We start from the raw sequence: 12,933 nt of genomic DNA, 5'->3' as shown, positions 1-12,933 counted from the left end.
GCCTCTTCTGGAAAAAGGGCTGTCTGCATCATATTGGCTAGCTGTCTGAAAGCTAAAAATAGCAGAGAACACAAATGCTACAAATGGAGCAAATAGTTTAACATGTGCTTATTGAGTTGATAAATAGTTGCTTGAATAACAGCATGGAAGTTGTGATGTGCGCCATATAGCAAATAGTTTGGACGTATCCAAAGGACAAATGTGTTGTCCCTTCTAGCCTCCCCTGCTTCTCCCTCCTTTATAAACCCAGCTTGAAAGGGTACTTTTCGCAATCAATTTTGAATGTGTTTATCCCTGTTTGGCTGATCTAGGCACTAACAAACTAAAAACCGATAAGGAATTTGGAGTGTTTTTACGGTTAGAATTGGTGCTTTTCAGAAGACGAGCACTGCCATGTTCAGTTTATCAGTTAATAGCCTTGCCTGTATGCAGTTGCAACATCAGTGTGCCTGTCAGAAATAGTGCCGGAAATGGCACTAAGTGCTATGTTACACAATTTTGKTTGTGTCTTTCTGGTGACACCCTCTTTTTCTTTACCTGTGTTTGCTGACTCTTCGATTAAGGTCTATTTTCATTTGACAACTGAAGGGTTAGGGGCAGAGGAGGTGTTAGCATGGATATTCAAAAAAACGTGGGTAGAGCAGGTCCATCTCTAAGCTTAACGCTGGCRCAATTCTAATGTAGACACTTGGTTGTAAGGAAAGGAAGAACGCTAAAAGATGGGTTTTTTTATGGAGCTTTACAGGGAGCGGATGCAGACTTCTTAAACAGCTGGGACTGATTCGGGCTGGTGCAGACCATTCGGCCACTCTGCTAGGCACATGAAGCCCATAAGGTTTCTGTGATAATGTTTCATTTTTCCCTTGTGAAAGGTTAGAGGAAAAATTAGCATAATAGCTATATCAATAGTCARGTATCAGTGTAAACTTTCAGCATTATTGAAATCCAGTGTTACAGAAGCKATAATTCTGGACAACTATGGCTAGTTTGAAGTTGAGACGGCAAAATTGCAAGCAGTTAGTCTTTAGATAAGACTAGTATTGCATGGATTGAAAKTTGACCTAACTTCTTGTGAAATTTCCTCCTTTTAAGTGAACAGAAGACTTCTCTGATGTGGGTAAAATGTCACTGTGTCATGATCATGTGTTTTTGCTGTGTGTTTTTGTGACAACCTAATGTCTACTGGCACTGTCAGTCAAAAAATCCAGTGGAAATGTGCCAGCTTCTTCACGATGATTTCTTCCTTACTAGCTAAAACTTCCTTTTTTCTTTTAAGTTTCAAGAACCTTTGTCTGGCATCCCTGAGTTTCTTTTCTTTAACAACAACAAAAAAAAAGTTGAAGGCCTGCAGCCAAGTTTAAAAAAAAAAAAGGAAAGAAAAAGAAAAGCATTTTACTCATGAAGGCACTRCTGTCATTAATTTCAAACATGTCAGTGTGGTGTCAGTCAGCTTGACTACCAATGAGGAAAACCAGAAGTCATCCCATAAATCATTTTATTGTCCTAATCCAACCTAATTAACTAAACTAAACTTGCTATTCTAATAGAGCAGCCCTCCTTGTGAGATATCTGCCTCTTTCCCTAATGGATTTTAACCTCTTCTGCTGAAGTGCAGACGAGGTGGTACCCATAATAATAAGCCCCTCTCATGATCTTTGGGGACCTCGCTGCGGACAAGTGAACTGTGAAGTTAAATTTCCAAACATGGAGGTTCTTTTTTTCTTGGAAACCCTGGACCAGAAGAAAGGAGCAGAATCCCCATTTCTAGAAGTAGATTAGAGCTGCTCCCCGCAAGCCTTGAAGCAGCAGCGTAAAGGCTGTGAGAATTCACGATGTGTTTTAGTTCATTGAAACGCTTCTCAGACAAAAGGTTTGACCTGATAGCGTTAAGTTAACATAGTCTTGCCTCGAGCTCCTGATCCGTTCTTGAACTGTTCGGCTGAAGATGACTAAGGGAAATAAACAATTTCCATCACTGTCAGGATGTGGAAAAGAGCTGCAGCGCGCCAGGAGACRTGCCTAAATAGGGAAGACCTGGCTGAGGGTGGACGTAAGGCCCATGTATTTTTCCACTCAAGGGAGTTTTTGTAGATAAATGTAGTATCTCTCATTAAAATAATCAGTATAATTTTGGAGAAAAATGTGCTTGTATTTTTGCAAGCAAAAATAGGTTTAGATTTGATCCTTAAGCCAGAATACTCATTAYGCCCTTACCTCTCAAAAGGTAATGTGCTTATTACAGAAGACRAAAGTCAAGATTTGACACTAATTCATCGTTCTGGGCCAAAGGGGGGCTTGTAGCATTCTCAAARCCTGTAAAAAGAGGAGTGTGGGGAAGATGTGTTGTTGCACTCRGAGAAACCAAGTGCTGTGTAAGGTCCAGGATACCTCCTGGAAAAGAATTCCATCTCCAGGGTAGGTATTCCGTAGGCTTTGGCACGCCTGTGTGTGGAAGGGGTGGTTGTCTGCAGTTGTGCCCCCTTGCGGGTTGGTAATAGAAGAAAGGTGTTTCTGAAGATGTATTGGCGTTAATCTGTCATTGTATAACAGGAAACAGTTAAAGCTTGCTTGTTGCCCTGATAGCAGTCACCTACGATGTCCATGGTTAGAGAGGTGGCACTTTCAGTGGTGTCCCTCCATGCTGTCCATGTTCCTCAGTAATGCTGTACGGTTGCAAGTTGGTGTTGTGTACCGCTGCCAGTCAGTTGGGCCTGTATCTGCTCTGATAAGGTGTTTTGTGTATTTCTGAAATGTTAGTTTCCCTCCTTTGTATCTTTGTTCTTAAAAAGAAAAAAACGTTGAGTAATAAGAATACTGTTTAAAATGCACTTTTTTCCTCCCCTTGCCTCCAGGATGTGTTTATGTATGAGGTAAAGGAATTTTACTTTCTCAGTTCTTGAAATGATGGTAAAACAGAAAAGTTACCTTTTTGGGGGTAGGAGGAGGTGAGGAGCAAAGAACTTACGGGGTGGGATGTTCCTGGTGCTGGCTGACTTGCAGCATCGCTGCTGGGAAAACAGTTTGATACTTGATCTAAGTTCTTCTGAGACCTGACAAATTTGTAAGCTGTTGCCTTTAGCAGCTGCTTTGATTGTGGGTGCAGACTGCTGCGTAATGAGGTTTCGTTCTGCAAACAGGCAGAAGGGAGCAAGACAGAAAAGCCTTATGTAAGGAAGCAGGAAAAAACAAGACYAAGTGGGAAGAATATAAATGAAAATTCAAAGCGCCGTGAGGCAGGTGGTAAAAATCRGGCCGTGTTAGTGTGGGACAGAGATAGCGGGGCTTCTCAGGTTCGGCTCCGTTTTGCCCCTGGTAACACATTCCTGTCGCAGGGATTTAGGGCCTTCGGAAATGGTAGCTCGGGCAATGGGAGTGCCACACAGTTAGCTTAGCTATATGGACAACTACGTGCTGTTCTATTACTTGAAAGTCCTATGGAGGTGAATGACCTACTGCGTGACTGCGAGCTCTGAGTCGCAAAGAAGCTGGTGAGATCTCCTTCCTTTGTGGTAGGTGGCATGTGGGACTTCAGCTTTCCCCTAGACCTTCGTTCGGCAGTTGGATTCTGTTGAGTCCCTCAGCCCTGGTGTGGACGTGGAGTCATTAGAAGTGGAGTTATTCTTGAAAAATCTCTTGTTGCTGTGTTTTCCCTCTCTTCCGTYAATGATGTTTTCCTTCTGTTAGTCCCTGCTTTGCTATCTGTTTCCTCCAAACACACTACCTGAATTTGGCAGCTCAAGGCAGTTGTCCACAGAAATACAAAACAAGTTCTTTGTAGGTGGCAGAATTAATCTAGCCTGCATCTCCCTAAGAGCATTCCTACCGGACAAGAGATGGGTTGTGCTGGGGCCAGTCTAGAGGCATGTGTTTCTGATTGGGTTGGCAGGCTCAAGCTATGKAAGTTAGTGAGTTTTTACCAGCACTTGTTTCAGCTAGGATCTCATTGGTTCTTTTCCCTGTGCCCTATTGCTGATTTTCATTAAACTTAACGCTAAAAGATACGAGAGAGCCACTTCCAAAATTGGCTGCTGTTGGCCCAGAGGCTCAAAAGTTTGGTGGACCGTGAGTTCAAGCTTTGARAATGTGCATGCACTGCTGCTCTAGTAGTTCGAGGCATCCTTTGGGTGTGGGTGGGGGGGAAAGAAGCTAGGGCTGCCAGTTTAATGCCTGGTTTCTGCTCATTCCTTTTTATTTGGTTTGTGTGGTGGGTTTGGTGGGTGTTTTTTTTTTTTTTTTTTTTTGATCCTGTTTAGAAGGTTCCCAGAGCAGTGTGATTATGTGACAGCCACAACATTTTTTTTTAAACAGAACATCTTGGCAGAGGAAAGTTTAGAAAGGTGAACGCTAAAAGCCATGAAAGGGGAACTCTGTTTTGGTTGCTACAAACTAGTAAGGTTTGTAAGGCCATTGAGGCAGTCAGTTTCTAGACTTTGGGGGAACTTGTAGTAGTGTCATTCTGCAGCTTCTCAAGCTGTCAAAATACATCTTTTTTTTTTTCTGTGACTGCTTTCTGTTTACAAAACTGTTTTATTAGKTTTTTTGGTATGGTGGGTTTTTTCTCCTTTCTTTTCACAGTTCATTGGGCCAATTCTTTCATGTTTTGTCTAGTTTCTGAAGTATTCTGGTCTTTTTTTTTTTTGGCTTTTAAATGGCCAATTGCTTTGAGACAGGTAATTAAAATGCATGTGAAATGTCTTTGAATTGGAAAGCATGCAAGTTGAAACATTTCTCATAATGTTCTTAGCTTTTTTGGAAAAACGATTATACAGTTCCAGGAAATGTGGCATTTCGCACTGAAAATAACTGAGCTTAAAGAATGGGAAGTAAAGAAGAGAGGAAATAAGATGAGGAAGAAAACATGGGAACATAGCAAAGAAAGTGTATAGATTATGTCTGTARATTATTGGTACCTTTATTTAGCTCAGTTAGTATGGTGCTAATAATGCCAAGATCGTGGGTTCAATCCCCATATGGGCCACTTGTTTGAAGGTTGGACTAGATGATYTCCAGAGGTCCCTTCCAACCTTACTGATTCTATGATTCTATGTCCTAGACTAATATTTCAGATGAGACAGTGGCCACACTCAGCCTAATAGAGCTCAAATAAGTAATTCYAAAGTTCTGCAGGCAACTCTATGTAATTCATTCATAAGTAATGCTAGTCAAACTGACTTGTAACACAGTAGATAATTTCTGTTGACACTGAAATCGGTGAACTAGTAGGCTCCAGAAATCTCAGGCTAATCTTATGTGTATACCCTGAAGACTCAGTGGTTTATTTTTAATTTTTTTCTTTCTTTCCCCTTTCACTGTGTCACTCATTAATTGGTATAGGACGTGACCCTACCTAAGAATTTCTTTACCTTCTCCCTCTCTTTTTCTGTGCCTAGATGCTATTGCTAGACCTTAAARGTTGCAGTCTTGGGTCTGACAAAAGTTTCCATTTGATCCTGTATCTTGTCTGACAYTAGTGTAAGCTCAGGGTACACATCCCTGCCTGGGAATACTGCCTGGCTGTTGGCAGTGGGTGCTCTGAACTGCCTGGAACCAAAGTCAAGACCATCGGGTTAAGGGTTRCTGTTATATTAGCTGCCACACAATTTCGTGGAAGTGAATGAAAACGTTCATAAATTTTGTGTGAAAACTATTTTCTGGTTTTTGAAATACTGTCTAATAATGTTGGTATAGATTAATTATTGCCCTATTGTGCCTAAAATCCRGACTAAGGCTTTCTTGTTCATTGCTTTTAGTATTTTATTTACTCTTGTAGCACCTGAGACCTACTGAGGGCTTGATCTCATTGCTAGTTGTCAAGCATGCAAAGAGGAAAAGCACTTGATACGTGGTTCAGTCCTGTGGTTCGGTAGGACTTGATGTACGTATGGTTCCTTGCAGACCACAAAGTAGCACTGACCTCATCTGCATTGTACTTAGGGATGCTGTTTGTTCTTGCAGCATACTGGGCATCAGCACGATGATTATTAGAAAAAGGCTATAAATTTCAAAAGAGAATTTTAGACTCTTAGCTTACTGCTGGTTACCCAATATACTTAAACTTATCTCACGTTTTAACAGTTGAGGCAGAAACAGCAAGCTAGACTTCATGGCTTGAGGTCACAAACTTCCTAAATGTTAAAAGCTACCTGCCAGAAAAAGTGGCATAAAAAGGGAAAGGTCATCTTATCAATCCTTTGCCTCCAGATACCATCACGAAAGGCTATATCTGTAGCAGATGCTGGARTTGCTAAGCACTTTCGGTGAGAGGCATGTTGTAAATATCATCTGTTGCTGCAAATGCCTGTTGCTTACAAAAAARGAGTTCTTCTGTTATATGTATTTCAACACTTGTACAGCAATTACTTCTGCTAGCTCTTAGGTTTTTAGTATTCATGTAGTGTCTTTATACCTCTAACATTCAACGATTTTTAGTGAGTTGTTTAACAGTTTGTTTGTAGCTTTGGAATCATTTAGACTTTGTCAGTGATGACAGACTGATGAGCAACATGTATTTAGTTGTTTRTTTTAATCATCCCTATCCGTTACCTGTCAGGAGAGCTTTACTTGGGCAAAGTTGTCTGTTTATGTGGGCCCACTTCTACCAAGCCCCCAGGCTGGAGTGTTTCTYCATAATGGAGACTGAGATGTTAAGATGACAGGGCAGCATACAGGAATGAAGGTAGTGAGAGAAACTTTTCTAGAAAACAAAGCCACTCAGTAGTGCATTGGGGAAAGTTAACCTATTAATTCAATACTTTTGACACTGCTTGATCATTTCAAGTGAATGTTGGTCTTTAAGCTTGAGCAGAAATTGCCAGTGCCACAGAAGTTTTGTATGTTGGACCTCAGCATTCCTGAAAAGATTGTTACCCCTCCTTGCTGATTTTTGCTGTGCCAATTATGTATCATGTTTATTTACATAAGAAAACTGTTTCTTATTCTTTCTTTCTGCAAAGGACCAGCTTCTGCATTGTGATGATGTCCCTTTCATTCACTGTAGTTAGCTGGTAGACTAGTAAAATCTTTTTGAAAAGGACAACCTTAGAGGCATAAACTTGAAGTCTAAACAATAAAGAATTCAGTCTTGGTCAAATAGAACTGAATAACAAGAGTTGTCCTCTTGTAGCCTTATTTAAAATACTGAAATGCTGTATAGTGTTTGCTATATCCATATCTATAGAGATCATAGAATCAGTAAGGTTGGAAGGGACCTCTGGAGATCATCTAGTCCAACCTCCCCTCTCAGCAGGGTCACCTAGAGTGTGTTAGGCTGGGTTGCATCCAGGCGGGCCTTGAAGATCTCCAGAGAAGGAGACTCCACAACCTCTCTGGGCAACCTGGTCCAGTGCTCCGTCACTCTCCCAGGGAAGAAATTCCCCCTCATGGTCAGGTGGAACTTCCTGTGCTTCAATTTCTGCCCATTGCCTCTTGTCCTGTCACATGGGACAACTGAAAAGAGTTTGTCTCTGTCCTACTGACACCCTCCCTTCAGATACTTACACGCATTGATAAGATGAGTTTCCTTTTACAGGCAGTAAACCATGTGTTGGGAATCTAAGCTATGAAATTGGTAGATATCAAGAGCTTTAGAAATAGAAAGCAGAAGCAAACAACTTCAGAGTTTTTTATTAAAAAAACCAAAAAGCCTGCTGTATGTATTTATTCCACTTTAATAAAGTGTTACAGAATGCTGTTCTACTTTTTCTGGTTATGGTCAAAACTGTTTGTGTAGTGAAATGAGTTTGATCATAATATTTATGTGGAAGCTGTGTATGATGTATTTTCTCTTTCAACAGGCTATCAGCTGTAAAGGTCAGCACAGTATCTCTTATACGTTATCCAGGAACCAGACGGTTGTAGTGGAGTATTCTCATGATAAAGATACAGACATGTTTCAGGTAAGACTATTACAAATGAACTGCTTTTAAAAAGCCGGGTTGGATGTTCTCTCTGTTCTGTGAAAGCTTTGTGGCCAAACACTGTTGCACTGTTTGTGAGCACTTCGAAATTTTGCGTTATCTGATCTTCTCAAACCAGTGCCAGCGTGTGTTAACGTCTCTACTACTTTCACTATGCTTTGCTTTTTCTGCAAGGACAGCGTAGCAACTGTACAAATAGCGCTGAAAAAGAAATGTTATGTTTGGGTTCAATAATAAGTACAAAAATGTGCACCTTCTTTCCCACCCTGCAGTTAATCAAGGAGCTAGAGTAAAGAAGTGGTTAGAAATAGGACATGGGGATGGGGAAAGAAGAAGAGTGGGAGGAAAATGGAAAGAGATGTAGGAGCTGTGCACTGAAGGAGGCAAACTGAGAGACTGGGGTCTCCGTCCCTGGAGTTCAAAAGCTGTCTGGAAGGTGTCTTGGGCAACCTGCTCAAGGTAATACTGCTTGAGCAGGGGGGTTGAACTGGATGATCTTGAGAGGTCCCTTCTAACCTCAACCATTCTGTGAAACTGAACTGGTGAAAGAATAGTAATGCAACTCTGCTTCTTAAGGGTGTGTAAGTGTATCAAATGGTGTGGGGGACTGTACTGTGTTTCTCTAAGCTGCTTATATGCAACATTTTCCCATGCATGCATTTGTGTTTTTCTACATCACCTAATATTCTGGTAACCTAAGTTACTCTTATGCAATGCTTTTACTGGTATATAATCTGAGAGCAGAAATTCTGTACCACCTTAAACTTGAAAGAACAAAGATGCACAACCTTTTCCAGTTCAGACTAATCATGTTTGTCTTGTCCATAACCTCTGTAATTAGAGCATCTTATCATGAATTATCCCTCTTTAGCCTTTCTTACTTAGAAGACTTGGCAGCTGAGTGTTGTTGACAGAAGAAGAATGGCTCTACCTATCAAGATGAAAATATTCTTGCTTCATGTGACTTCTTTGTTTTTTTTTTTCTTTTTTTTTGCCCTATGTAAAAAATTTTCAGTGTGATGTGGTAACCTGTGGATGAAGAAAGAGTTGCAGAACAACTGCTTTCCCGTTTATAGGTAGAGACAGTGCGTCATGATTGCTTAATACCTTTGTGGTAGCTACAGCATWTGCTTTGGGCAGGGGAATATAGTAAAGTATGAAGGGCAAGGGGCTAGTTGTCACTGTAGTGAATCTAGCAGCTGGCGGAGGTGAGGAGGTACAGCACAGAGAGTAGTGCTCCACAGCCTGTGGTTCAAGGCGCTTGTCTAAGGCACTGGATTGTGGGAGCTACTTAATGATAACCAGGATTTTGGTTCAGCAAGGGATTGTGTGGTTAAGCATAGTAGAATAGGCTACAGTAGAATGGTTAACATTTCTTCCCCTCTTTCCCTTTGGGATTTGTGGATGCTCAATCTAGAAGGAATTTGCAACTGAGCTGGCTCAGGCAGCACTGCTGGACACACTAGAGCACTTGCATGGTTGGCACTGGTGTGGGATTCCTCTACTGCCACCTTATAGGTGTGGATCATGCTTTCTTCTTCCAGCAGCCCTCAGATGTCTGGTGAAATGTCTCTTGCCCTAATTTTGGCCCTTCTAATTCCAGTGTGAGAGGCTGCCCTTGGTTCAAGCTATAGACTGCTATAAATGTGTAGATACCACAGTGGTTTGACACGTAGCAGGTGAAGCTATTCCATCTTAAAAAGAAATTGTTCTTGAGCTATGACCTGTGTTTGTAGGGTAGCTCAGGCCTTCTGGTGCCCCCTCAARTGTCTAATATATCAGTGTTCAGTCAGGGCTGAGGTTTCCATAGTGTTGAAATTCCTCTTTTCAGTGCGGTCTGTGTCTTGTGCTTTGAAATATGTAGGCTGCTGTGGTGTGACTGGATCTCAACTTTATTTCAGCGGCTGTGTCCTGGCTTGGATTTCTGCCATCGGTCAACCTTTTTGAGGGGTTGCGCTGCAAGCCTTGACCTAGAGGCTCTAATAGCCATGACAGAGGGAAAAGGAATAGTCTGGTAGACTGTGGCAATATTTCTCTATTCAAAAGATGCCAGACAGCAGCTGAAGAGGYTTCCATAACTTAGGCCATTAGGTTTTAATTATTCCCAGGAATCTGACAGTGTGCGTTCRGAGAAAAGTTGCTTTAAGATTGTTCTGACCTGTAGTGAGCAGTAGCAAATTCCACGCTGTCTCTACTGGTCCACAGCGTAGAAGCTTGCTCTCTATTGAAGGGATGCTTGAGCAGGAGTCCTTGGAGTTTACTATTTTCCTTTCAAATGTGTTTTCCAGGATATTATAGATCCATTGTAAGGATATGGAAGCTRAAAAGGGAAGGATCATACCTAAATTGTAGCATTATCTTGAGCCTTGAGGCCTCTCCTCAGCCATTGAATACATGTTATCTTGGGCAAATCACTTAGTTTTTCTCTACCTCTGTAAAACAGGATAATAGCACTGTACAACTTCACCAAGGTAGCAGTACTAAGGAGTGTGATACTCATAAAATGGCAGTTGTTAACAACAACGTAGTCAAAATATGACCTGCAATGGGAAATGGAGTTCTTGCTTGAATCTTGGCCAGRATATAACTTCTAATGTGTGAAGATGGAGTCCATTGAGTTAGAGCTGAGTTCCCTTCAGAGTAAGGGAGAGTCATAGTTCACAAAAAGCTGTCATCATCTTTCCGCCCTTTCCCTTTGCGAGTTTGTAGTCAGTGCKTTTCCTTTGAAGGAGGCATGAGGACCGCAGTGTTTGTGACTTGTGTTCTGCAGCGCTTCAGGCAAACACGAAACTTGAAGATTTCAGATTTGTGTTATGTTTTCCTAGCTCGTAACTGAGAAGTGTGAGAAGATGCCTGTCAGAAGTGAAGCACATGTGGAAACTTTGGGGAGCCTATAGAAGGAGCAGTGAGGAAATTGAAAAGGCATTGAAGAGCAGCGTTCAGCAAATTCCATTGAAGTTTTCCATTATGAAATGAAAATTGTCATATTTTCACGCATATAATCTACTAGTTGTTAATAGATTTAGATCCCCATGTGTATGCTCTGCCCACAGTCTGCTATTGTTTTAGCTATTCAGTTTATATACATATTCAGGGACACAAAGTTTCATCCTAGTGCTGCCTCTGCTCTTCTAACATGCTTTTTCCTGAAGATAATACAGAGGTTTATTTCCAAGTAAGCGTATTTTTAAAAGGGCATTTGAAAATATTATTTAAAGATCTGGCCAGGAATGTTTCTGCTTTTTGGAAGCTGGAAACAATGTAAAGGTTGGTACTCTTTCTTCTTCCCAAGTCGTTTTGACCTGTGACTGAGTGAAATACAGTTGTCTCCTGCTGGACCTCTTCAGCAAAATGGCTTCACTGTCTCCTGTAGCAGGACTTAGAAGCTTGCACGTAGTCAAATGCTTTAGAAGGTTGTCCTGGACACCTCATTGWATGATTCAATTCTTGCTGTCCTGTATATCAGGAATAGTTGTCTCTTCTGCTAGACTTAACTATTCCACTGTGTTATGATGGGGTTTTTTGTTTTGTTTTTTCGCTGCTGGGGAGCTTTGTCTTGAAGAGATCCTGATCTGGCTGTCTTTATTTAATAGCAAGAAGGATGTTTTAGCATGTTTTATCTGGCATCTCCCAGAGTCAAGCAGTTTCTTTTCTAGTCTATATGTTACTAAGAATGAGCATTTTGCATGAAAATTTAAGTACTATTCTGTTGATGCAAGACGTTGGAGTAGAACCTGCTCCTTTGTAGTTTGACTGGCCAAGAGTGTATTGATTATACCTGTCAGCTGCACTAAAAGGAACTGAAATGTGTAGCCAGTACCATAAATAACTACAAATCTGTATAAGAAGCAGGTACACTGAATATGAAGATTTGTTTTTTCCAAGTAGAATAGCCYTTCAAAAGATGCATGGTCAAATTCTCCCCTGCTGTCAGAGTGAAATTCTGTCAAAGTCTGAGAATTTGCAGCTGTTAAATTATTTACTGGCAAGTTGCCTGTGTTTTTTCCTTGTCTCAGAGAAGTGGGTTTTTTTTTAATAGAATTTCTTTGATTGACAGTAGACACTAGCAAATTGACTGCCTGGATTTCATAGCTTTTAACAATAGCCCGTAGAGTAGACGCAGAAGCTGCCTGATACATCAGCTATAAGATTTATGGTTGGATGTTGGAAGTCACTTAGGGAAACAGTAAGGAATACGGCACAGTGCACAAGAAGATTCCCAAAATGCAGCCAAAAGCTTTCTAGACAAGGTCTCCTATGCTGAAAAGGAAGATGGAAGTAAAGCCTGTTACTTAAAGACTTGACTTTGAACTACCGAGGTGTGTAGTGACTGTTGTCTGACTGCGATATCACATAAGTTAAAATTTGTGGGAGTTTTTGATGAATAAGTGTTGCTGATATCAAACTTTTCATTTGTTATTGTTCGACTTTCTTTTCTAATAGACCTAAAAATATTCTTGAATTGATATGAAGCCTGGGAAGTTCACATGGTTTGAAGATAACTCCAGCGCTTCACTTTAAAATCTCTTCTAGATGAAGCACAGTACTACATGGGAATAATTATCTGAAGGCTTTTTTTCAAATACAAGAGAATGTAGAATACTTCATGTTCCATAAACATACTGTTGACACAAATGAGATGCCTGAATCAAGGAATTGTTTTCTTGCTTAATTTCAAGTAAYTTCAGAAATTCTAAACACGGAAACCTTTGTCTATAGATGTTAATGCTTTCCTCTGAAGATATTTGGATTTCATCTGACAGATTGGTAGGATATGATGAAGGCTTGGAGCTAACACTTGCGTGCTTTAAGGGACAAGACAGTCCCCCCCCCCATGGCTTTTAAAAGCATTGAGTGATGTATTTCAGAGAATTCAACAGGCAGAAATTTGTTATGAGCAAAAATATTCAGTGTTCCACACTAATTATCCTACAAAAGATTTTTTGACTGTTCTCTATCATGATGCGAAGTTATTCATAAGTTTCTGCTACAGGTCAGTGCTGACTCCTTTGGCAAG

General features: G+C 40.8%; 1 protein-coding gene across 2 annotated transcripts in view; it reads left to right on the top strand.

The window, feature by feature from the left end:
- PELI2 (pellino E3 ubiquitin protein ligase family member 2) overlaps positions 1-12,933 on the top strand; it is a 78,874-nt gene that overhangs the window by 56,506 nt on the left and 9,435 nt on the right. For both annotated transcript variants that reach the window (XM_085315089.1, XM_085315088.1), the window contains exon 3: positions 7,794-7,895. In XM_085315089.1, the coding sequence (XP_085171215.1) occupies positions 7,794-7,895 (102 nt within the window). The remainder of the gene's footprint in view (positions 1-7,793; positions 7,896-12,933) is intronic.

This window comes from Rhea americana, unplaced genomic scaffold (genome assembly GCF_003343005.1).
Source record: "Rhea americana isolate MKP2758 unplaced genomic scaffold, rheAme1 scaffold_42, whole genome shotgun sequence".
In the NCBI taxonomy this organism is placed as follows: Eukaryota; Metazoa; Chordata; class Aves; order Rheiformes; family Rheidae; genus Rhea; species Rhea americana.
Note: the sequence above shows the minus strand (reverse complement) of the source record. Positions and strands in the feature narration are given on the sequence as shown.